This window comes from Peromyscus eremicus, chromosome 17 (genome assembly GCF_949786415.1).
Source record: "Peromyscus eremicus chromosome 17, PerEre_H2_v1, whole genome shotgun sequence".
In the NCBI taxonomy this organism is placed as follows: Eukaryota; Metazoa; Chordata; class Mammalia; order Rodentia; family Cricetidae; genus Peromyscus; species Peromyscus eremicus.
Window position 1 is genome coordinate 47,364,038 of NC_081433.1, and position 27,838 is coordinate 47,391,875.

Below are 27,838 nucleotides of genomic sequence, written 5' to 3' on the forward strand. Positions count from 1 at the left end.
TCAAAACAGCTGTCTGCAGAGAAAATAAATGGGATTTAATCTGCCATAAAATGAATTGCACGATTTATTTTCTTGAGGAAGTCATGCCTTTGTGACACTGGTGAGCTGAAACAGTTTTGCTTAAAAAAAAAAAAAAAACCCAACACATTTCTTCCTATGCCAAATCCATATTAATTCAACCATACAGAATTTCCCTCCAGAAAAGCAATTGGAAAGCCATGTCAGCTTACCCACCATCGATCTTCTGCCTTTCTCTGCCTTTACATATACTGGTTTAAAACATGAGCACTGCGTAGACTCAGTTAAGAGACATATTTTCAGATATGTGTTCTTTGAAGTTGAAATAGTAAATGTCAGGCATTAGTGTCTTTCAAAACTGAAGGATTTAATATACTCCAAACTAATATTTAAGAATATAATCCCACCATAAAACCAAAATATTAATGATGATATATTCATGATAGATAATAACTTATAAAGAACAATTAGAATAAATTTAATTATGGGATTTGTTTTAATTCTATGTGGAATATTTAATTTTCAAAAATATGTGCTAGTAGTAGAACTTAACATTGTGCCTTTTGACTGTATTACTTCATTTAATCCCATATTTTCCACAATACTTGTATTTGTGGCAAAAGTAGTCTAGATATATCCCATTATGATGAAAACATTCTGAAAATCTACATTAAAGATTTTCATATAAATACTAAAATAATAAAAATTGAAAATAGCTTCAGTTAAGTGAGAAATATTATTTTCTTTAGGAATAAATAGACAATTATCTACATATATCTATTTTTCAATATCTGTATCATAAATGTAAATCCATGAAATATTTTATTAGAAACCTATACCAATATAGGAGAATCTTTATCCTAGTCTGTAAAGGGAGCACCTACCTATCAGAGATTTCTGTGAGGACAAAGAAAGCATTGCAGTCACATCATGAAAACTGGACAGTTGTAATTCTCAGAACATTCCTGAAATTAGGGGGTTATTGCATTTGCAGTTTAGGAGAAAAGGGGGAAAACAAAAAGCTACTTTAAGTTGAAGGTAATGAGAAGGCTCAACCAGGAAGTACGTCATTATTTTTGTTGCTTTTCTACATACAGGCATTGTGTTAGGAGATTAGGTGATTAACTTCAAAGCAGGAAGGAGAGAATCCCACTCTTGACCCTTCTCTCCACACACAAAAGAAAAACACTACAGGTCTTCTGACTCAAATTCTATTTGAAACAGGCTCCAACTCGTAGATAAATCTCATATTTTATGAATGCAAAATAGTCCCACTTATGAGTTGTGCATTTTTGTAATTTTTCTTGTTTTCCTTCCCCTGCACTGTAGGTTAATTACCTTCCGACCTTGAGAGCATGCTACTGCTTTACAATTGTATTTATGGAGACAGAAAGGAATGCCAGTCAACATCCAGGATCTCTTACAGTAAGATGAGTGAACTGATGGTTTTTTTAATCACTTTACCAAAATTACCAATATGTTTCCATCCTATGGTATATGATCTGCCAATATCAGATATCAGAACAATTTTCTTTCAGTTTTTCAGTGAACAATTTTGAATATCTAAATAAAAAGGCAAAAGGTTGTATTTTATAAGATTTGCTTAGTTCTTATTACTTATTAGTATTATGTTTGATACTATACTTTGATATATAAGTTATTCTATTAATTTTAAATATTAATATTAAATCTACACAATTCCAAGATCGGCTAGCTTTCACATTAAAAAGTGCTGGTCTCATGGTTTAGGGGAGTTGCTGATGGAATGCCAGCACTAAATATTTTTGTTGACTGTCATCTCAGAAATTTTACATGCACTTTAACGTTAGTATTTCATAATATGAAACAGAAACACATTGATATTCTTCATCTGTTTCACAACCTTCTCACATTGATTATATTGTTCCACTCTGAGTAGCTGTGAAGCTTGTGCTAGCTGATTGGTCTACTCATGGAAATGTAATCTAATGCATTCTTGAAAGTAATGGTATAAATGGATGTTAAGACTAAGGATGCATCATCATTATTCATGAAGTCATTAAAATATTACTGCTATTTTAGAGCTTTATAAACAATGAATTGAGATCTGGGATTTTATGATAGTGAGGATTTTAACACAAATTATATATATATATATATATATAAATGTAATATATAAAATGTATTCTGTCTTTATCTATCTATCTATCTATCTATCTATCAATCTATCTATCTATCTATCTATCCACCCATCTATCATCTATCTATACAGAAATGAGGGACTCTTTTGGAGTTTGGCATGTAGAATTATTGACTAATTCCATAACAAGACAGACATAGGATGCTGAAGATATTATTTATAAAACAAAAGAAGAGATTTGTCAAGGAGAAAGTAGTATCACTGAACTTAAATTCACTTAAAAATCCTTTCATAAGAAGGTAAGACAGAGGTATACAAATTCATGAACATGCCAGGATCTTTCAAAGACATGTAATAGGTTAACATCACATAAAATAACACTCCCAATTTTAGACTTAAGAATCTGATGTTAATTATGTTCTCAGCAATACAAGCAAGTAGAAGCTTGTTATTATTACTGTGTATACAAACATATTTCTGAAGGAGATCCTTTGGAATGGATGCTATTTATTCTTCCATGTTATCACTGGGATTTGTTTTAAACCTGCCACTCATGACAGTGGTTTATACTTTAATTTAATGTGAAATTGCTCTGATTGAAATTAAGAGTCTGTTTCATTTGAGAAGGACCTGAGATCTTATATTTCTAAAAAGCTTCAAGATGATGGCAAAGCTGCTAGCCTATAGGTCACATCTTTGGCAGCAACAGTCTAGTGCAGCAGGTCATTCTTGTCAGACTTTCTTTGGACCACCAGTCCCCAAATAATGACATGGAGATTTCTTATTACTTATGAAAGCTTAGCTTTAGCTTAGGCTTGTTCCCAACTAGCTCTTACAACTTAAACTAACCCATTTCTAGTAATTCACATTCTGTCACATGGTTACCTCTCTTCCATTTTGTAAGTCTGACTCCCTCCAAAACCTACCTCTCTTCTTCCCACGGTTCCTATCTCTGCTCAGATGTCTTACCTATCCCCTCCTGTCTAGCTATTGGCCATTTATTTCTTTATTAAACCAATCAGACACCTTAGGCAGGTCTGGCAAAACATAGACACATCTTCACAAAGTGTAAATTGTAGCTGAAGTTTTCTCTAGTCCCGCTTGGGCCCACAGCCACTCAGACCCAAATAAAAACATAGAGACTTATGTTAATGATGAACTGTATGGCCTAATGGATCAGGTTTTTTACTAGCTAGATCTTACATCTTAAATTAACTCATTTTTATAAATCTGTACTTTGCCATGAGGCTCGTGGCATACCGGTATCTTTATATCTTGCTTCTCATAGCGGCAGCTGGCAGAATCTCTTGACTCAACCTTCCTTTTCCCAGAATTTTCCTCTCTGCTTATCCTGCCTATACTATACTTCCCACCTGGCTACTGGCCAATCAGCATTTTATTTATCAATCAAATCAGAGCAACACATTCACAGCATACAGAGCGATATCCACAGCAGTAAACAAATGTCCCACAAAAGTCTAGAGTAGCTGGGGAAAAGTAAGTTGGATTTCTTCAAAATTACCACAATTGCCATCTTGTGAAGGTAGTTAAGGTCTCTTTCTTTTCCTCCCATCTAGCACACAGAGAAGAAATATAAATGTAAACTGTTTACCTGGGTTCATAATGAAACTTGAAACAAAGAAGGCCAATAAAGTGTGAGTGTGTATATGTATATCTGTGCTTTTGTGCACATTCCTAGATGATTAGTGAAACCTCTGCATGCATGTTCTGTTGACATAAATGTGTCTGAGCCTTCCTGTGACTACCCCTAACTTGGACGTGTGCTTGTCTAAGCTTACAAAGTTTACAGAATTGTCATGTTCATACACACCCAATCTCTGAGGATAAGCCCTAGCTTATTTCATACATTTTAACAGTTTTCATGGGGATACTGTTAAGTTGGGCTGGAATTTGGAGATAAGCTCAGGATTACTCCTGCTTTAAAGTCCCCATGAAACCATGATATAGGCCTCAAGTTAGGTTGTAAAGTGTATTTCTATGAGCTTAGTTGGGGCAAAGCTACACACTCACTCACTACGGAAATGTGAGCATTAAATAGTAAAAACAAGGCAAAGGTTGTTTGAAAATTTAGCTGCAGGCCTTAAACTTAACGTTTTAGAGATGGTATGCTTATTTTTATGAGACTAAAACAATGGTTTTTCACCAATCTTGCCTAGTGAAAAGTACCTAAACTGAGAACTCCTGGGTGGGATACTGACTTGAAAAAAATAACTTTTGAGAACTAGGTCAATCCTGCTTAGGCAGATTTTTGAGAAAACCACATAGTAATGAAACAGAATTATTCATAACTACATGATATTTTAGTGTTTTCTTTATAATAGAATTTGCCAATTACTGTAATACATACATGTATTAGAAATAGGTATATCCAAGTGATATTATACATAAGCTGTGAAGATAGCTGAAATATTGCCATTCCTCATTTCTTGTCATATGTCACTATTCTATTGACTTTGGGCATCTAAAATATAGGGCAGGGAATTTTGATTAAGTCTTGTCAAACTTTTATTGCCTTTGGCTGAAGGACATTGCAGAATATCCACAACACATATGCTGGTAAGGAGTGAGGTCGCATACTAAAAGGAACTAGGACTGGAATGTGTTACTGAAAATAAAGTGTAAAACTTCAGAAATAATTTCCTCAAGGAAACTAACAGATTCACTACAACTTTATGGACTTTAAATTTGTCTAGCTTACTTGTTCTGAGTTTTAAAGAGTTCATAAAAAAAACTTTAAGCAATATAAGGATGTAATTTATGAAATTATAAAAAAGCTAATTCACACTGTTATAAATATAGATGTATATATATTCTTATCAATATGCTATTAATTATAGCATTAATGGAATATCTATATAGATATATCAAGTTCAAAAAAAGGATAGAAGTAGCTCCTGTCTTAGAGGCTCTGGAAGTAAGACCAGCCTTGGGATATCTTACTTTCCTTATCATGGTAAAAATCATTTTTGGAAAATATTCTGTTAAACACAACTTTAAGTCCATTCACATAACATTGTCAGACAGTGTGATCTCCAATTTCATTAAATTCTTGGGATCTTATTTATTTAACATGTCTATAATGAGTTAGTAATCTCATATGGGTGGTTCTTTCTGTCCAGGTACTCCAAAAGTTTCCAAAACTTATGAATCACGTAATTAGTCATCACATGCATTCTACAAACAGCTAGATGACAGATGAATAGAGATCTTGATAGACAAAGATGAACTTCGTGGGGTTTATTTGATGAAATTACAAATGTGTTCTCAGAAAAGGATGGAGACCATTTTAGAGTTGTATGGGAGTGTGCAGTACAAGCAAATAGATGAAGTCAGTGTCTCACCTGTTCTGTTCGTTCCATACTTCATTTAGTCCTTTGACCTCCAAAGACTCATCTTCATCATAATTTACATGAGGAGATGTACCATTCTCTCCTTTTGATAAAATAGGCTCTTAAGAGTTAACTAACTAATTCAGTGTCATATAATTAGAAGGAGTTAGTAGGATTATAATATATAATATAAGATTATAATATACAAACCAAATAAAATTATCCAAAAGATACCATAATCCCAAATAAAAATATGGAAAGAGTATTTTCCTGTTTCATATAATTTCATAAGTGTAAAATGTAAGATTATAGAAGCATTTTTATCACCTATTTCTTTCAACATTCAGTCTTTCATTTCATTACAAAATGTGGCTTGTAGCTGGATTTTCTCCAATGGAGAGCTACTGGGTATACCAACCAGAGCCCAGGGCATTGCCCAGGAGTAGCCAGCAGGGACGAAATAGACTCTTTGTGTTTTGACATGTGCTTTTTGTCTTGGTTTTTTGTTTTGTCTTAGTATGTTTGCTTTGGATCTTCACATTTTTAATTGCCTTTGCTGTTGCTTTTGAGACAAGAAGAGAGAGGAGACAGGACAGAGAATATAAAATTGGGTGGGTCGAAGTGGGGCAGATTTGTGTAAATTTGAGGGGACTGGAAGGACTGTGATAAAAATAAATAGTCTAAAAATAAAATAAGTATTACAATGAATGGAATATTTAAGTGAAAGCTTCACATAAGCATTTGATCATTTCCCTTTAAAAATGTCCAGTAATAAAGGGAAAGATCACCATTGTTATCTTTAACTGGCCCTGTTTGGTTTGCTTGACATCTGTACCACTGGTCTCACTAACAGAAGAAAAACAGCTGCTGTAAAGTAGCTACTGGCACCAAAGACGAGAGTAATTTGGAGCTAAGAAATTTAGGTACCATCGATCCTCTTCATCTATAGAATTTCACTTGAAATGTGTCTGAGTATATTCTGCAAACTATTCTCAAAAGCACATTATTCTACTGTCATATATTTCCCACTGCAGTACCACAGGGTAAAAATTCTGTCATAATAAACAGTTTACCGGGACAAAGTTAATTATGCAGAAAATTACCCACACATATACTGCCTAATATCATCTGCCCCCAGCCAACCCTAGAGACCATTCACTTGGTGATCTGCAACCTTAGATTTTATTGTACTTTTTACTTTTTGTAAACAAAGTTTTATGTTTATTTAAATGCTTATGTTTATGTGAGATAAATGTGGCTACTTTGAAAAATTTAACATTAATTATAATAAAAATAAAAGTGTGCTTTTAATTTTTAGAGATATCTGACTATTGCAGTTTTATACATAGGATTTCATTCTGAAATAGTACCAAATACATACTAAGCAACAGAATGGAGAAACCTCTGTAAAATCAGACAGAAATGACCAAGGTAGCCACATACACCAGAAAAGAACATTGATTTTGTTCACTTTTGACACATAAAATCCACAACCTACTTATCTTTGACAATTCTCTCATCTGTATTTCAAGTCAATCCTCCTCAATACAGCACACTAAACTTCCCTCTATATAACTTTTAGATGCTGTAAAAAACATCACGCTTTGTTGCTGATGCAATTTCCAGAACAGAACTTCAGCCTTATGATTTCAAGATGGGTTTTCTTCTGTGATGAAATAATAATAGTGGCACAAATAATCTGCTGCCACTCTTTCTTGCAGATGTCATACTAATTAAAGCACCTTTATGTAGTACACTATTCTATGGAAATACATTCACAGATATATGACTATCTTCAAAACACTTCCTCGTGTATTGATGGACACTGAGATGCGCTTTCCTATCTCTACATTGTCAACCTCTTATTTCAACCAAATATAATTTAAGAATTCCAACTCTCAGCAAACATTTTATAACTTCACCCCTCCCTTATGAGCCAAATTGTGCTTTATCTGGATGGTAATCATTAATATTGTGTCAGGATTTCTTTTATGTTGGTATAGCAATTGCTTCTGTGATGCTCAGATACAATTTAAAAAACAAAACTGAAACTTCGAGTAAAAATTTATATTTGTGTCCCTTGTAACTTGTAGTATTTGTGAAGTCACATTAGCATACCATCAAGGATGTAGTAGACTGTAAACAACAAGGCACAATACTATTCAGAAATAGAAACACACTTTGGAGACTTATTTGAATAACTTTCTACTGACATGTGCCTGCAACAACATAGTTTCCAGGTTTATCATGCCTGGAAGTAGAGCTTGAGGCAATTTCCAAAGTACTGTCTGATTTTCAGTAGAATGCAATGTAAATTTCTTATTGACAACAAAATCACCCAGGCCAGTAGCTTCTCATTATGTTCCTTTTGCAATTGGCCAACAATTTTTTCTTCAATCACAGCACAGGTAAAACTTCAGGATCATCTTTCCGAAGGGATGAAAAAGAAGCCATCTCACTATCTTTCTGTTTCCACAATTATGTGCAATTACCGCCTCAGACAAAATGTCACCAGTGCAACTTACCTCTATCGCTGAAGTCATCGACTAGAATGATTTCTGCTATCAGACTCTCTGGGGTTCGGTTAATCACACTGTGTATGGTCCGCAGGAGTGAGGTCCAGCCTTCATTGTGAAATGGGATAATGATGCTGGTGTTTGGCAGCCTTTCAAGGTACATTTTGTGCTTACAGCTGGGGAAAACAAGGGGGAGAAAAGATGTCCAATGAAAAACTGTTAACACGGATCACACTGTAGTATATTCCTTCTCTTATAGATAATGATAAATTCATGGTTTCATCAAATAGCTTCCAACCAGGGATTGTGAATTACAACAGATATTCTCTTCATTCCTGAATCTATCTTTGCTCATTCTCACTCTCACTTAAAAAATATTTTGTATTTAGGTGGCTCAAATATTTCAAGATGTTGAGATATGATGGTCATGATAAAATTGATAGGTCTTGTGTATATGTAAGTGTGTGCATGCATGTGACTTTGTGTGTGTGTGTGTGTGTTGTACATCCATGTGCATGTTGTATAATGGTGTGCTTATCTTTGTCTCCACTTTTTTTTTTCAAAAGTTCCTCTAACTGAATAAGGCCAGTAAATCCCTGATCCACTTTTCTCCAGAACTAAGGTTACTGGAAGATACTACTGTGCCCAACTGTTTATGTGGGTAGTGAGGATCTGAACTCAGGCCTGTCTTTATGCGTGTGTAGTAAAGACTTTATCTGTGGAGCCATTATCACGCCATCACACTTTTATTTAATAAAAATAAGTATAAATAACAACTATTTCAAATAATTTCCATGGAAGATATGATTAAGTTTTAAATGGGATTCATGAATAGTTTTTGCAAACTAACTCTTTAATAATTCTGTTGAATTATTTAGTTTTGACTGTGGCATGTTTCATTAGCTTGATGGTATTTATGACATGGTAGGAGAAGAAACTCCATACCTTAAATAAAAATTTAACTCTAAATGACCATTTACTTCTTACAAGCTACATAGATTTAGTATCCAAATAAAGACAATATTACACTCCTCATGAAAACTTTAAAAAGAAATCTTAAAGGTGAGTTTTCATTGCAACACACTCTGAGAAAGGAATAATTTACCTTGTATCCTTATATAAACTACTAATTATAAAACCTATTATGTTCAAAAATATTTACCTACCAAGTAGATTTGGATGTTTTTTAAAAGAATGGAAAAAATTGTGAAACCCATGGATATTATAGTGAGATATAACATTGAAATATTTTAAAAATGTGAAATTTATTGTAGGGTCACTTAAAAGATGAAGAAGAGATGTATTGGCAATTTCTAATGGAACCCAGTGAGGCAGATGACTTTGCATGCAATAGACAGGTCTGAAAGGAGAGCCAGTGCAATTCCATACACATCATAGTTGTGAACTTCTGAATGTAGCCAAAGGTTCAAGATAATTGTGCTTCTATACATCCATAATCAATACCCAAAGTAATTGACTCTACTACATGAATTGTCACACTCTCCAGTCTTGTTGGAAAGCAAATGGCAGTTATAAGAAAATAAAGGAATTTTTCAAACACAAAGACAACATTTTTTTCATACCAACTGTTTATGAACTAAGCAAAGACTATATTATTCATGTAGTATTCTCTAAACAACAAGCCCATGACGCTAAAATGAATGTAAATAGTCTTGCAAAATAAAAAAAAATAAAAACACAAAACAAAAACAGAACTATGTAAGACTAATCTAATGCCATACAAACTTTTTCCTTTGGAAGTGTTAAACCCACAGAAACAGCTGTCTGGAGCTCCTGGAACCCAACAGACTCTGTACCGACAGCTGGGGACAAAAATTGACCCTTTGCCTGTGGGTGACAGTTGTTTGGCTTGGTCTGTTTGTGGGGCCCCTGGCAGTGGGACCAGGATCTATCCCTGATACATGAGCTGACTTTTTGGAGCATATTCCCTAAGGTGGGATGCCTTGCTCAGCCTTAATGCCAGGCCGTGGTAGGGAGGTTTGGTCCTACCTCAACTTGATGTGTCAGGTTTTGCAGACTCCCCGTGGGAGGCCTTGACATTTCTGGGGAGTGGATGGGAGGGTAGGGGGATGTGGGGGCGTAGAGGAGAGGAGGGAGGGGAAACTGTGGTTTGTAAAATAAATTTAAAAAAATTAAAAAAGGAAACGTTTTCAATATTCTCAGTCAGTACAAACTAAAATTATTATCACACGTGAAAAGTGAAAGGTCACTTTCTATTTATTCATTCAGTGGTTTACTAAGGATTTGATATCAGCTAGAGTCCAAATTGGAAAATGTCTTACTTTAGAGTTACCATTGCTGTGGTAAAACACCAGGACCAAAAGCAACTTGGGCAGGAAGGATTTATTTTGTTCACACTCCCATATAACAGTTCATCTTTAAAAGTGGTGGAAGGTGGTACTCAAAAGGCTAGGAACCTAGAGGCAGGAGCTGATGCAGAGGTCATGGATGGGTGCTGCCTACTGGCTTGCTCCCTCTGCCTAGTTTAGCCTGCTTTCTTACAAAACCTAGGACCACCATCCCAGGATGACACCACTCACTAAGGGGTAGGGTGGGCTCTACCACTAATCACTAATTAAGAAAATGCCCAACAGTCCAGTCTTATGGAGATAACTTCTTAATTGAGGTCCCCTTCTCTCAGATGACTAATTTGCGTCAAATTGACATAAAAATATCCAGCACAATTGACCCTTGTCAATTTGACACACAAACACCTCACTGTAAAGCCACAACCTTTCCTTTCTTGTTCATCCCCACGATCACATATTAATATAAACATCACAGTATAAAACGTTTTACAAACTTAAAAAGATCCATGATCTTACAAACGCACTTTAAAAATTCAGCCTCTTTAAAAATCCTAAAGCCTCTTTTAACATCCAAAGTCTCTTTTTAAAACCAAAAGTCTCTCAGCAGTACAGTTCTAGTAAATAAAAAATAAGTTTAATACTTTCTTATTTCAAGAAGGAAGAACCAGGGCACAGTTATAATCAGATCAAAGTGAAACCAAACTCAACATCCAATATCAGTTATTCACTTAAGATCTTCTGCTCAGAGGGTCTTGGTTCACTTCCCAGGCTCCATCCTCTTCTGCAACAAGCACGGCTTGTCTTCTAAGATTAGCAGTCTCCACTACACTGCTGCTGCTGTTCTGGGTACTCATCCCATGCTATTGGCATCTCCAAAATGCTGGGGTCTTCTGCCGAAACTGGGCTGCACTTTCACCAAAAGCCTCTCCTGGGCTCTCTTCGTGGTGCCAAACTTCAAATACTCTGCATGACCCATTTAATCCTGTGTCTTCAGCTGTTACTGAGGCTGTACCTTCGCCAATGGCCTCTCCTGGCCTCCCACAGGGCCAATCCTCAGCTGCTCTCCATAGTTCCTTCATGTCTTCAAAGTCACTACCACCTGGGTGACTCTTACACTACCGACTTCAGCTGCTACAGTAAGCTCCAACCTTGGCCACCTCTGCAGCATAGCTTCTGTCTGCTGACTCTCCAGAAGCACTTCTAAGGAGATTTCACCTCAGGGATGCTGTTGATCTCTTTTTAATCACTGCTAATTTCTCAGCTCTAGGTAACCAGCTTCAATTGTCCCAGGAAAGCAAAGGTTTCATTTTGGTGGCTCTGCTCTCTTGTTTATCATGGCTGGTTCTTCAGCCCCAGATGCCCAGAACCTCAGAATTTTAATTCAAACTAGCAAATGTATAACAGCTCTGATAATCTCTAAGTCGTTCTCACTTTCTTCTGGAATGGCACAAGCCAGCCTGTGAGCATTTGTACTCCTGTCAATACTCCTCCACGTTCCGACAGAACAGTTCACCAATCTTCTAACACTCAATAGCTTTTCTTGCCCAGAGTTCCAAAGTCCTTCCACAGTCCTCCCCAAAACAACATGGCCAGGCCTGTCACAGCTATGCCCCAACCTCGATACAATTTCCGTCTTAGTTTAGGGTTACTTAAAACACCATGGCCAAAAGCAACTTGAGGAGGAAAGAGTTTATTTTAATCAAACTCCCATATAACAGTTCATCAACAAAAGCAGTCAGGACAGGAACTCAAGCAGTGCAGGAACCTGAAGGCAGGAGCTAATGCAGAGGTCATGGAGGAGTGCTTCTTACTGGCTTGCTCCTCAAGGCATGCTCAGCTTGCTTTCTTTTTTCTTTTTCATTTTTTATTAATAAATTTTCTATTCCCTTTACATACCAATCACAGGTTTTTTCTTTTATTTCTTTTTTATAGTATTTTATTTTATAATTAATTTAATTTCACATATCAGCCACGGATCCCCCCATCCTCCGTCCTCCTACCCCCCAGCCTTCCCCTCCCAATCCATCCCCCATTCCCACCTCCTCCAAGGCAAGGTCTCCCCTGGGAAGTCAACCCAGCCTGGTAGACTCAGCCGAGGCAGGTCCAAGGCTGAGCAATGGTCGAGAGAGTGCCTGAGCTGACCTGCTCTGGTGATTGGATGGCCAAACACCCTGGCTGTCATGAAAGAATTCTCATCCAGTGTCTGATGGAAGCAGATGCAGAGATCCATGGCCAAGCCCCAGGTGGAGCTCCGGGAGTCCAACTACAGATCTTATAGAAGCCAGGACCACCAGCAGGGGAGGCACCACCTGTAATGGGCTAGGCCCTCCCTCATCAATTGCTAATTTAAACAAATACTCTACAAGACATCCCCACAGCCCAGTCTTAAAGAGGTATTTCCTTAGTCGACGTTCCCTTCTCTTGAATGACTTTAGCTTGTGTCAGGTTGACATAAAAATATCCATCACGGAAAACAATGAGTAAAATGCAGTAACTCTAGGACACTCACAATAACATGAGAAAGGCAGAATGAGAAACCACGTCATGTTGGCAATAGAATGTATAGTGTAGGTGTTTAATTACATACTGTAGGTTAAAAGATGGCCCTTGAAGCAATTTGGAGTGTCTTCTCGAATTACGTAATTCTACCTTGGTCTTTCTATTTCTGAGAAAAAGCATAGACTAAAAGCAACTTAAGAGGAGAAACGGGCTTGTTTGCCTTACTCAATCCATCTCCATGGTAACCAAGGCAGGAACTCACGTCATGAACCTAGAGGCAGGAAATGAGTTGGGGGCCACGGAGAAAAGTTTCTTACTGGCTTGCTTTATGTGGCTTACTTCCTTTGCTTTCTTATATAACCTAGGATCATCCACCTGCTCAGGGTTATGTAGCCGGAAGTTTCTCTGCTCCCATATGGCCCCCCGGTCCTGCAGCCTCTTATAAAATAATCATCCAGAGGTTTAATATTAGTTACAAACTATATGGCCTATGGCTCAGGCTTCTTGCAAGCTAGTTCATATAACTTAATTCAACCCATTACTATTAATCTATGTATCGCCACGTGTTCCTTGGCTTTAGCTGTGTCCCATTACATGTTGCTCCTTGGATGGCAGGTTGGCATCCTTTTCCACTCCCCTTTTCTTCTCTCACGGTCTTTCTTGGATTTTTCCCACCTGGCTCCATCCTGCCCTGCCATATGCATGCTTTATCTATTATCCAATGGGAGCAACATATTCGCAGCATACAGAAAGACATCCCACAGCAGGAGTGGTACTATCCACAGCATGTGAGCCCTTTCACGTCAACGACTAATGACTTTCATACAACCTAGGACCATCAACCTGCCCAGGAGTGGCACACTCCACAGTGTGTGATCCGTTCCATATCAACCATCAATCCCTTTCATACAACCTAGAATCACCCATCTGCCCAGGGGTGGCACTGCCCACAGTATGTGAGCCCTTTGATATCAACCATTAATCACTTATACAACCCAGGATCACCCACCTGCCCAAGGGTGGCACCGTCCACGGTGGGCTGAGCCCTTCCATATCACTCATTAATCAAGAAAAATGTGACATATACATGCCAATATGCCAATCTGAGGGAAGCAATTCCTCATCTGACTTTCCTTTTTCCTAATTTCTGTTAATTAGATAAAAACTAACCAGCACAATTAAAAGTCGAAGGTGGTCTGTAGAAGGCAGGTTCAAGGTATATTTTCAAATAGAACTGTTATGACTTTGTAATTGGGAGACACAGACAGGTGAACTCTCCTGTTTTTTTGGAACACAGCAACTGATTTTTAAGCATCTTATGATTGAGAATAAAGCTAGTTAAGTTCAGCTTGGATGGTGAAGGCATCAAAATGTCATGTAATTGGACAGCAACATTCATCTGTATCTATTACAAAAACTACCTGTCATCTATCAGTCACCTATTGGGCACCTGTCTAATCAGGCTACACACACACACACACACACACACACACACACACACACACACACACACATCCCTGTACATCTGTGTGTACTTTAAGATAAGGATCTGTTTTTGTAGGGTCTAGAGATGTAGTGCAGTGGTAGACTGCATGCTCAGCATGTATGAGACCTTCAGTTCAAATTCAATTTCCTGTGGAAAACAAAATTATGACAAAGATCTATTGCTGGAGGATCTTAAAAGATGCCAGTACACCTGAAATAAGTCCTTAGCACTCACTTTCTCAGTATAAGCCATGTGACCTACTATAAAGCTCAGTGATGAACCATGCACATCTCTACATTGGGGAGACAAGATATTCTGAGAAGAATGAATAACCTCTTGAACATGAATCAACTATTGAAGAAATGAGAGTTGGAGAACTAGCAGTTTTCTGATGGGAAAGCTCTAAAGCACGTTCTCAGCTGTCTGGCAGAGTTTCATCCACCGGGCTGAGCCTCAGTTGCTTCCAGTGAAGAGGAGCTTGACCAGGCACTGGATTTGATCTCTTCATGATCCCCATCTGTTCTCCAAGAGTTCCTATGATTATTTCACGGAGAAGGACTGTTTGAAAACAGTTGCAGTCATTTTCTTTTTGTCTCAGGTCTGCTTCTACAGTGAATTCAATCTTAATCCCAGACATACTAAGTTATTCTATATTTAGGAGAGGCAGTCCTTGAATATAAAGTGATCAAAAATGTTAAACAACACTTCTTTTGTTGTACTATGGGGCTTTTATCTGAAGTCTACTATTTATCCCAGGTTGGTGTTCAGCCTTTAAATGCTGAGGTTTCAGGAATTAGGAGTAGTTTTTTTTTTTCTTTCAGCATCAATATATTATCTGTTTCTTTCTGTCTCTGTCTACCTTCCTGCTGTGTCTCTGTTTCTGTCTCTCTCTCTCTGTTGGTCTGTCTCTGTCTCTGCCTCTCCCCCACTTTGTCCTCTCTCTCATACATGGTCTCAGGTAGCCTAAGTTGACATCAAAGCCACTATGTAGGCAAAGATAGCTTTTTGATTCTAATCTTCCTGTCTCTATCTCCCTTGGTGCTTAGATTATAGGAATACAGTGCCTGGTTTTCTCTCAGTTCTTTTCTAAACTGATGCTTTGATTTATCTGTGCCTATGAAATGTAACTACAGGGTTCTACTAAATGCATGTGTAGTATATAAAGGAACTTATTCTAAATAATAGATTACAGGTATTTAAACTGTTTTCTTTCCATAAAACACTAGTAATTGACATTTTCCAATTAAGCTACATTACAAAGTCATTGCTAACTCATACTTGATGACTGTTTCTCTGATATTGAAATCATAATTTATTAGTAAAATTAGATATGTAGGAAAGTATGTTTTGCCAATGTGCTGGCTAGTTTTATGTTAACTTGACACAAGCTAGAGCCGTTTGGGAAGAAGGATTCTCATTTGATTAAATGCCCTCATAACAATGGTTTGTAGGCAAGGCTGTAGTACAGTAGTAATTGATGTGGTAGGGTCTAGCCCATTGTGGGTGGTGCCATACCTGAGATAGTGACCCTGGGTGTCATGAGAAAATCCAGCTGATCAAGTCACAAGGAGCAATACAGTACACAGCATACTTCCCTGGCCTCTGCACCAGCCCCTGTCTTCAGGTACCTGCTGTAACATCCCTCAGCAATGGAGAGTGGCCAGAGAGCTGTAAACTGAAATACTTCCCTCCCCAAGTTCTTTATAGTTGTGATGTTTTATCACAGCAATAGAAACTTGATAAAAACAGAAATTTGTACTAGACTATGGGGTATTGCTGTGACTGACCTGACTGTATATTTCTGGAAGAAATGTGGTAGCATTTGGAACTTTGGGCCATAAAAGCCATAGAATGTTCAGAGCTTAGCGAGCTGTTGTGGGAACTAGGAAAGTAATCCTGAGAGCAATACAGAAGATGGAGGCGGGGCTTGTGAAGTCTCTGAGGGAAGCAAAGAACACTGGGGACATTTATGTAATAATTTGAATGACTAATATTCAGTTCTGGTCAGCAGGTGAATAACAAGAGACCAGAACCACTGAAGTGAAACCTTTTATTTACTAGGACCACTGATGATGGTTAACTGGAGAAGAGAAATTAATGGTAATTAAGAAAACATAAACACAAGTAACATACAGGCTAAGCAGGTTGTTTTATATATTTAGGAATATATATGTGTAACAGCAATTAATGAAAAAAGAGGTCATGAATTTGTAAAAGAGTAGGGAGATATGTAGGAGGGATTAAAGGGAGGAAAAAGAAAAGGGGAATGATGTAATCATAGAACGATCCCAAAAATAAAAGAGAAAATTAAGAGAAGAAGAGATCAGTGGTGATTGAAAAGAGACACACAAGACTGAGGCCAGTAAATCTGAGACTATTTCCTCAGGGTCAGCACACAGAATCTGTGGCCCAGAGCGGGGCCCAGGGTGGGTCTCATGCTGGAGGCATGAGAACTTGGTAGTGTGTATGAGTCAGACAATTGATGCTGGCTATGAAGGAATTAGGTAGTAATGGTAAGCAGCTGAGGCTTTGCACTAAGTGACAGGGTTAGAGTCCCTGAAAGGAGGATATTGGTGAAAGAGTTCCCTCAGTTGTAGCAGAAGGCATAGGACTGAAGGGGTCATGGAGAGTTTAGGCTTGGTGTCATGTGGCAGAGTCAGAGTCCCTTGAGGGAGCAGGAGAGGCTACTGGTGATGGTATAGCCTAGTTTACAACATGAGACACCAGAATTTTGGAGATATGTGCACCATAGGATGACTGCCAAGGACAGTAGCAGCCATGGAGTGAATCTGTGTGTACTGTCACCAGCAGAACACACCTCTAGGCTCGGGAAATAGTGAGTGGGTTCCCAGATGTTAAGCACAGAACTTTTTATGTTGGTGAACTTTGACTTTGCTTTGATTTCATTATAACTGCCCTGGTTATTTCCTCTTAGAATAAGGAAGTACTTAACTGATTTTTTGTTGGTGTTGTCTTTATAGGAACCCACAGTTTTGAGACTTCAAATACAGAGACATTAGATATTTAGAGGGACTTGGTTTAGAAAAAGTCTTTAGATATCATAAAGAGAATGACTTTTTAAAGTTGTTTGAATTTTTAAAGTCTATGTGACTCTAAATGTTTTATATTGTGGTATTAATATTAACACACCATCTTGGGGACAAATGAGAAAGGAAAGATTCTAGTTAAATAGTTACATGTTTCTGTGATGGCTCATTTTATGCTGACTTGACACCATAGCTAGAGTATTTGGGAAGAGGATTCTTAGTTGACCCCTGAGCAAGTGGTCCTGGATGCTATAAGAAAGTAGTGTGAGCATGCCTTGAAATGGTCAGCAATAGAAACACTATCTAAGAGGAAGAACATCTATAAAACTCTCCTGTTTTCATAATGTGTTATGACACACTAAATTAGATAATCTATACAAAGCACTTAGTGCAGTACTAGTTCTGACCCTAGGTAAGGGTTTGTTAACAATATCTTTATTATTACAGACACGTTTACTATGTTAATTGTCTTTCTCTTATGTGCTGAATCCTCTACAGAATAAGGAAGGGAAGTCAGAGAGAGACAGGGACAGAATAAAGGCAAGTGGGAGACATTCATGATAGAAAGACAAAACAAACAAAAAGAGAATAAATTACGGTCTCTTCCCTTAAGGGTTCACAGACCAGTGGACAGACACCCAAGATGACTGGACTCAAATGAGACAAGTGACATAATAAACAGCGCTCAGGCAAACAGAGCCTGAAGGAAGTGTGACTAAGTTTGTCTGAATGGATTAGGAAGCCTTCAGAGAAGGACGTGCATGTTGAAAACAGATCATATAATATCTTGAAAGAGATTCTAAGGAATGTGGACATTACCCTCTAGTCAATGTGAAGTATTTCAAATATTGTTAATCATGAGGAAGACAGGACCATGTTTACACACTCCTCTGGCTACAAGGCAGATGTTGCTTTGAAGACAGAAGAGACTAGACACAGAAGATTATGAATAGATTTGGAAAAAACAAAAAACAAAACAAAACAAAACAGAACCAATGAGGCTGTGAACCTGAATTTTACTCTAAAGAGAAGCAGTCTCTTTGTAACAGTATTTAATCTGATGGGACTGTATTCAGTCATCTTAGTCATTTTAGCACTTATGCTGCTGGGTAGAAGATTAAACTCGTTACTGAACAGGGAGATTGGGTTTGAGAAGTTTCGGTACGGATGGCTGCTCTTCAGCATTGCTAGCAACTCAGCAGCGTTTCTAGCTTTCCAAAGAATCTTGCTCTGTCAAGTTGTCTGGCTGGGATGAGAATGGAAGTTTGTTGATTACAGAGCCAATGTGTAACTATGAAACGGTGTTTAAGAGCTAGGTAAAAGAGAGGCAGGCTTAGGGTCAGTGGTAGAGCACATGTCTAGTATGTGTACTCCCCTGAGCTTATTCCCCAGATCTGTAGAAAATGTAAATTAAAAAGCTATTAAAACTAAATTAAGTAAAACAAATTTAGTTTATGCCCACAAATATTTGGCATGTTTATAAACACAAGAAAATTGGAACAATTGAAAACATTTGTTGAGATAAATTTGCAGAAATGTGGGTAAAATATCTCTAATGATTTGATTTCATTTTAATGTATTGTTTTCAAAATGAAATCAAGAGCCAGGAATGGTCTAGGGATGGGGACATCTCTTTGTGGAACAACACTTACATAATTGGATAAAATGTTTACTTTAAAAATTTTAAATATGCCAAGAAGAGAAAAAGAGATTAAATTCTTTGAAATTTCAGTTGAGAAAAACAGAGTGTTGAAGACATTTAAAAAGCTGACAAAACTCCAAATTAGTATGCAAGTATTCTGCTAAGCCTTTCACAGCAATGCAAATAAATGTCAGTGCTAAATTTCTCACTCTCTTATGTTTTCCTAAAACAAAATACACAAATATTTTTGATAGTTTTATATTGGCCTTTAGAAAGTAAGAGATTTTTAAAAGAGTAATTGAAGTAACAGCATTGCTTACTTTAAAACGTACTTAACAATCATTCCACTGATCTTTGGACTAACTTAGCCTTATTTTATTGCTTTCACAGGAATAGCCATTAATTCCATTATAGGGAGGCATCAAAACAAAGCTTATTTACAAATACACGAAATAACTCGACAGTGGTTAAGAGGGCTTGCTGACAAATCTGAGGATCTTAGTTCAGATGCTCAGCATGCATGGAAAATGTATGGCAGCAGGCTCCCCTCCTCAAAGGAGCATCGCAGGGAGTGATTGAGAACATAGGATATTTTCCTCTGGCCTAGGCATGAGCACCGCGTGCCTATACTGTGCACCCAGTCTCACACATATACACATATATGTGTGTTTACTTATGAATACTCATTTCAGCTTTTTGGTGTTTGTTGAAATAGGGTCTCAAACTGTAGCTCACATTGCTCTGGAACCCAGTGTTTAGCTGAGGATGGTCAAGACCCCTAAGATTGTGAAGACAGACATTTTACCATCACTTAGGCATCCCTTTTATTACTATGGCTGTATATTTGTAGTTAGTTTTTGTAACAAAGTGAAAACTCGCCCACCTCTACAAACTTAAACTCCATGATAGCAGCCTTTGAGAAAAATGTTTAAGTTTATCCAGAGTATGGCCTTAAGTTTTCTACTACATACAACTGTATTAATCAAGAGTGATATTGTACAAATTACCTCCATGTATCAATGATTAAAATCAACACATTTAAATAATCAATACTATCTCCATCTTCTTTTGCCAATCTAAAACTGGCTTCCTGCAAGAGAGTATCTGTTCATTGCAAAAAGTTAAACCATCTAACATTTTGAGCACTGCCCATCATTCCTTCAGATGTAAATGAAAACGTGGATGACCTTCAAACTGGTAGTTAAATAGTCTGTCATAAAGTGACATGTTGTTTTCTACTTACAGCTCATTAGTCACAACTAGTCACAGAACAGTAATATATGGAATGGACGATCATACACAATTTGGTAGGAATATAATCAAAACATTTTGGCAGATGACAGCGATAATCATTACCAGTTTTGCCTTTTGCCTGCTTTCAAAATAATAATAGAAAATGAAACTGCTTGTTCGATTATTCTTCATGTAAAAATATCAATTTCTTCACAGAGAAAATTCATATACTATTGAAGCCCCTTATCTATAGAAATAAATAATACAGGAAACTTTGAGTTCCAGGCTCTAAGAAATCACCTAGTTTTAACCCCTCATTTAATCAGGGATTAGGAGCTAAAATCTTTAGAGAGCTGAACGTAAATTATCTTATAATTTAATTGGAAGTTTTGAATGGAAGGAGTACTTGACACAAGGGTGAGGGATCGTCCCTCATCTGTAGAGTCTGCAATTCTTTAAAAAGTATTTATGGCTCTCACAGCAAGGTGGAAGAAGTAAAGGATGAGAATCCATTCTGCATTACTTCCGAGTCTCCTTCACTTTTGAGAATCACTGGCCTTTTAAGGCATCTTATACAAATCACATCTATTAAACTATATAAATTCTGTCATCTTTTAAGGAATGATGGGTAGCTACTTTATTTACATATATATATATATGTATATATATATAAAATGTACTGAGAAAAGAAAATAGATATTGTGTTAGTGAGCTTTCCATTGTGACAAAACACCATAGCCAAAAGCAAGTTGTGGAGAAAAGAGTTTATTTCAGCTTAGAGTTTATGGCCCATTATGAAAAGAAGTTGGAGCAGGAAACTGAGCTGGTACTTAGAGGCAGGAACTCAAACAGATACCGTGGAGAAACACTGCTTACTGGCTTGCTTCTCTTGTTTCCTCATTCAACTTTTTTATACTACCTGGGACCACTTGCCCAGGGATGTAACTGCCTGCCTCCATGGCATCCCAAATTAATCATTAATCTAGAAAATATCCCTCAAACTTCCCTACAGATAATATAATGAAGGCATTTTCTCAATCAAATACCTTCATCCTACATGTGTCTATGTGTGTGTCAGCTTGATAAAAAACAATCAGCACTTTCTATCACTCTTGAACATGTTTGAAAATAAAGCAATCAGTAATATGTATAGAAAACACTGGTCACAATAGTAACGTGATAGTCTAGGGATGTGAGTTCAAGTCCTGTGTTATACTGTTGTTTTACTGTAGGAAATGATCTAATATAGTCTACTCAGAGACAGAAGTTTATTTTGGCATGCACTTTCAGGGGCTTAAGTTCCTGGTTGGATGGCTTTTTCGCTTTTAGGCCTGGAACAGCAAAGTGTAGTAAGATGACTCTATAGTTTTGGAGCCTATGGTAGAACATCAATCATGTTGTGACTGTGGAATGGCAAAGACTTATGATAAGCACCTATAGTAGCTCACATGCAGACGAGACTAAAGAAGGGATCCAGGGCTTCACTTCTGCCTGCAAGGGCATGTCCTGAGCGACTTTCAGCCACCTACTAGGCTACATTCCTTAAAGGTTTACCTACCACTCAACAGCACCACAAGCTGGCTACCCAGCTTGTGTAGCCTAGCTCTTCGGTGATACTTCTCAAACTATTGCCGGCCCTGAGAGCCACTAACATTACACTACAACTAGCAAAATAATAGGAAAAGGGTCCGCTATAACAACACCCCTTCATTGACTTTGTGTGTTTTAATATACACGGACTTTCTCCTTTTTTTTGGTCTGATACTTTTATTAAATAAAATTATCATTGGTATTTCCTTTTTTTTAAACTAAATACAGTAACAGAGATGATATTTATCATTTAATTTGAACCAACTAAGTCAGATATTGTGGGTACCTGTGTACACTGTGCATATGTGTAGGTATATCCTCACATGCATTGGTAAGGGGCACCTGTTGGTGCTCATGCAGAGGCCGATGGAGAATATCTTATGTCCCATTCAACCCCTCTAAGCTTCATCTCTTTGAGGACGAGCTGGAGGCTGTAGCACTTTTCACATGTGGACAAGTGTCTGAACTCGGGTTATTATGTTTGTGCAGCAAGAATTCTTATTCATTGAGCCATCTCCTCAGGCCCCACAGCAGAATTTTAAATATGAAATAATGGTATTCAAGACATGGAATGCCACTGAGAAAAAAAAAAACCAACAATGACCCCTTAGAAATAAATGCACTTCTCCTTCCTTACTTTACAGCTGAAGACTTTTGGTAATGATGCAGTTAGGAGGATGACAGGCAGAACCAAGTCATTTACATGAAAGGAAAGAGGAGAAGAGCAGGGAGGGTTGAGGTACAAGAGAGAGTCATTTTGTACAATGAATACATAATAACGACACATCAAAAAGGAAAGGGATATGGTTATAAGTATCTGGGGAAATGAAAAGCAGCCGGGGTCGACAGGATAGAGCACTCTCAAGTTCAGATTTGTGCTGACAGTATTTCTGAGGTGTTCTAGTTTACTTTCTGTTAATGTGATACACACCAAGATAAAAAAAAAAAAAAAACCAACTTGGGGATAAAAGTGTTTGTTTTTAACTTGCAGGTTTTTAGTCCATCATTAAGGGAAGCCAAAGCATGAACTCAAGACAGGAGCTTGAAGAAGAAATCATCAGAGGAACACTGTTTACTGACTTAGTCCTTTTGGTTTCCTCCACCACCTCTTTACACAGGAGAGACCCACTTCATAGGGATAACACTGACCTCGAGTGGGCAGGTCCCTCCTACACCAACTAGCAATTAAGAAAACGCCTCACAGGCATGGCCACAGAGCAATCTGTCTAAGACAATTCATTGGGTGAAGATCCCTCTAACCAGACGACTCTAGGTTGTCTTTTTTCAAATTGGCAGCAGAAGCTAACTATGACAGGAGGTCATAAAAACCAACAATTCTTCAGCTAGACATTAGGTGATGCATGTTTGTGAAGCAATGGCCTTTACTTGGTGAATGAAACACCAGAAAAAATCAGAGTGAAGGATACCTATGACGTATACAAGGACTGAAATAGCTCCTTGAGAATTGGAAAAGGGTGGGAAGACTTAGGAAAGTTTTGTCTCAATAAGGCAGCAAATAGCCGGGCGGTGGTGGTGCTTGCCTTTAATCCCAGCACTCAGGAGGCAGAGCTAGGCAGATCTCTGTGAGTTCGAGGCCAGCCTGGTCTACAGAGCGAGATCCAAGATAGGCATCAAAGCTACACAGAGAAACCCTATCTTGAAAAAAAAATAACAAAAAAAAAAAATAATAAGGCAGCAAATTAGGTCTAGTCCAAAAGCAGTGCTGGTGCAGCCTAACAAAGCTTAGCAGTATCATTAAAGTGTCTCCAAGTGTCTTAGATACACCACAGAACACAATCCAGTAGCATTTAGAGTAACAAAGCATTCTGTACTTTAAAAAGACAAACCAAAATGCCAAATAACAGCACATCACCAGATATCTTCCTCAAAACTTATTTCACTGGGAGGCTGATTACTAAAATCTCTGAAACGTTTGTTTACAGCAGCCATAGTTTCAAAAGTAAATTTCAGTATTCAAAGCTACCATGTTTAATGGCTTCAAAATTAGTTGAACTCATTTCTTTTAACTTCCATTTGAGATCATAGGAAGGAAAGAAATAACTGGTCTTCATTTGTATGGTTTGATCCATACACAGTTTTCACATTCATTGGTAAATCCCATCAGTATCTCAGCAATGCACTCTCAATTATCACACATTTCTTGATGAAATCTGGAACTGGAGTAATAGCCAGATTGTAAAAATTACATTAACATAGTTGAAATTAAAACAATTTATGTATGTTTTGCATATGCACATAGATTTGTATATAAATAACTTATGGGAAAGTTATAACAGGACTTTTCATTTTATTTTATTTTATTTATATTTTTTAAGTCCTGACTACAGTTTCCTCTCCTTCCTCTCCTCCCATTTCCTCTCTCCATGTCCCCTCTGCCTGCCACCTCAATCTGATCTTCCTGTTTCTGTTCAGAAAGGGACAGGCCTTGAAAGCATGATATATCAAAATGCAGTAAGACAAGGAACCTCTGCTTGTATTAAGGCTGGACAAGACAATTCAGTATGAGGAATAGGTTCCCAAGAGCCAGTCAAAGAGTTGGGGATAGCCTCTGCTCCCATTGTTAGGAGTCTCACAAAAAGACCAAGCTACACAACTGTCACATATCTGTAGAGGGCTTAGGTCAGTCCCATGCAGGCTCCCTAGTTGTTGAGTCAGACACTGTGAGTTCTTATGAGCCAGGTTAGTTGATTTTGTGGATTATTTCGTGATGTCCTTGACTCTGCTGGCTCCTATAATCCTTCCCCTCTCTCTCTTCAACAGGATTCTCCAAGCTTTGCCTAATGTTTGGCTGTGGTTCTCTGCATTTGTTTCCATCAGTTACTGGATAAAAGTTCTCTGATGATAATTAGGGTCGTCACCAATCTGATCACAGTATCCACTATTGCTAGGAGTCATAGCTGGGGTCATCTTTGTAGATTCGTTGGAGTTTCCCTTACATCCGTTTTCTACCTGACTTTGAAATGCTCTTTTCCAGTCATCCCTTTCACTACTTACCCCCTCCAATCCCTACACAACCCAGTCCCTCAATTTCCCATTCCCACCCATCCCAAGTCCACCCAGGAGATCTCTTCTATTTCCCCTTCCCCAGAAGATCCACTCATCCCACCTTGGGCCCTTCTTCTTACCTAGCCTCTCTGGATCTGTGGATTGTAGCATGGTTATATCATTTACTTGGTCATTTGAGTTTCTTCTGTTGAGAATTCTGTGTTTAGATCTGTAGCCAATTTTCTAGTTGGATTATTTGGTTTTTTGATGTCTAGTTTCTTGAGTCCTTTATACATTTTGGAGATCATCCCTCTTTCAGATGTGGGTTTGGTGAAGATCTTTTCTCCCTCTGTAGGCTGCCATTTTATCTTCTTGACCATGTCCTTTGCCTTCCAAAAGCGTTTCAGTTTTCAGAGGTCCCATGTACTAATTGTCAATCCTAGTGCCTGTGCGATTGCTGTTATATTCAGGGAGTCATCTCCTGTGCCAATGCATTCAAGGGTATTTCCCACTTTCTCTTGTATTAGGTTCAGTGTAACTGGACTTATGTTGAGGTCTTTGATACATTTGGACTTGAAAGTTGTACGCAGGGTGATAGATATGAATCAATTTACTTTCTTGTACATGCCAACATCCTGTTGTACCAGCACTATTTGTTGAAGATGTTTTTCTTTTCCCACTGTGTAATTTTGGCATCTTTGTCAAAAGACAGGTGTCCATGGGTATGTGGATTTATGCTTGAGTCTTTGATTTGATTCCATTGTCTGTTTCTAAGCCAATAACACACTGTTTTATTTCTATAGCTCTGTATTAGAGCTTGTGATCAGGGATGGTGATATCTCTGTGAGTTCTCTTATTGTACAAGATTTTTTTTTTAGCTATTCTGGTGTTTTGTTTTTCTGTATGAAGTTGAGTATTGTCCTTTCAAGGTCTGTAAAGACTGTGTTGGATTTTTGATGGGATTTGCATAGAATCTGTATATTGCTTTTGGTAACATGATCATTTTTACTATGTTAATACTACATATCCATGAGCATGGGAAGTCTTCCCATCTTCTGATAACTTCTCCGATTTCTTTCTTCAAAGACTCCAAATTCTTCCAGTACAGATCTTTCACTTGCTTGGCTAGTCACACTAACATATTTTATATTGTTTGTGGCTACTGTAAAGGGTGTTGTTTCCCTGATTTCTTTCTTGAACCTTTTACCATTTGTACATAAGAGGGCTAGTGATTTTTTATTTTTAGTTAATCTTTTATCCAGCACTTCACTAAAAGAGGTTTATCAGCTTAGTAGTTCCCTGGTAGAAATTTTGGGCTTGCTTCTGTATATTATCATGTCACTATAATGGAATATTTTTCATATAATATTTAAATACTATTGGCTACTACTTTTCATAATAAGCAGGCATAGTTTTCATAATAAACAGGTGTACTTTTTCTTAATAAACAGTCATGGAGTCAGATTTTGAATTCACTTTAGGGTCCATATAATTAGTTATGATTTGTATAATTTTGGAATAATCTAGGAAATTATCTTTGGTAGTGATATAGAGGTACACAAGAGGAAACTAATTCAAAATGTTACAATTTGTTTGGACTCATGGTATCTTTTCTTTAATGTTGCTGTGATGAAACACCTTGACAAACTCAAGCTAAAAGGAGAAAGCGTTGCTCAGCTGGCAATTATAGGATATAATCTATTATTTTTTTCTTTGAAAAAACTTTTTATTGATTCTTTGTGGTTTTTACATCTTTCATTTCAATCATATTCATCTTCTCATCTCTTTGTACCCACCTTCTGCCCTTCCAACCTCCCCCCTAAAATAAAATAAAATAAAATAAAATAAAATCTCTGAGAAAAGAAAAAGTAAAATGTCATCATAGAAACTGTAGTGTGACACAGAGTCACACAGTAAACGCTTTAGTCCATACAGCTTTGTATCAATAAAACACTAATTGGCTGTTGGCTAGGCAGGAAGTATAGGCGGGGCAAGGAGGAGAATAAAGCTGGGAAGTGGAAGGCTGAGTCAGAGAGACACTGCCAGCCGCCACCATGACAAGCTGCATGTGAAGATCCTGGTAAGCCACGAGCCATGTGGCAAGGGATAGATTTATGGAAATGAATTAATTTAAACTGTAAGAACAGTTAGCAAGAAGCCTGCCACGGCCATACAGTTTGTAACCAATAGAAGTCTCTGTGTTTACTTGGTCGGGTCTGAGTGGCTGTGGGACTGGCAGGTGAGAGAGATTTGCCTTGACTGTGGGTCAGGCAGGAAAACTCAAGCTACAGCTTTGCTTGCAGGTGTTCATTGCTGTGAGTCATTGGTCTGGTTTGAGGCCCCTGGCTCCTGCTAAGCTATTGATACTGTGCATTTATTGGGATTCCTCTTGCTTATGCTGTTGTTGTCCTGTGTTGTGGAGATTCTGCAGCTTTGGGTCTGCAGGAGTAGCCCCTTCACATGCTCCAGCACATCATAGATGGGGTGGATGTTGGGGTACACTAAATCATAGCCCTGTTTCTGGACTTGGGTGGTTGCAGGGTTGGTCAGCCCTCTAGCTCTCCCCTAACCTCATCACCTGAGTGAGCTCACCTGTATTGCCCTGGCTAGTCCACCCCATGCAGAAAGTAGCAAGGGGTGGTGTTGCGCAAATCCCGGAGCCAGATATCAGGGTGAAAGCTGAAAGATCACAGAAGCAGAGCAAGCCACAGCCACCACTTCTTAACCTCACCAACTTCTCAGCCTGAAAGAGAGCAAGTTCCTGTCTCCTCTTGCCTTATATTCCTTTCTCTGCTCAGCCATATCATTTCCTGTCTCAGTCTTCCTAGTGCTGGAATTAAAGGTGTGTGGCTCTGTTTCTCTTTTAGATTGGATTAATCTCATGTAGCCCAGTGTGGCCTTGAACTCACAGAGATCCAGACAGATCTCTGCCTCTGCCTCCTAAGTACTAAGGATTAAAGGTGTGTGCCAGCACTGCCTGAGCTCTATGGCTAACTCTGTGC

At 37.9% G+C, this 27,838-nt stretch overlaps 1 protein-coding gene across 1 annotated transcript in view; it reads right to left on the reverse strand.

Moving 5' to 3' along the window:
* Galntl6 (polypeptide N-acetylgalactosaminyltransferase like 6) overlaps positions 1–27,838 on the reverse strand; it is a 767,544-nt gene that overhangs the window by 614,174 nt on the left and 125,532 nt on the right. The window contains exon 5 of the mRNA XM_059244461.1: positions 8,013–8,179. Coding sequence (XP_059100444.1) covers positions 8,013–8,179 — 167 coding nt within the window. The remainder of the gene's footprint in view (positions 1–8,012; positions 8,180–27,838) is intronic.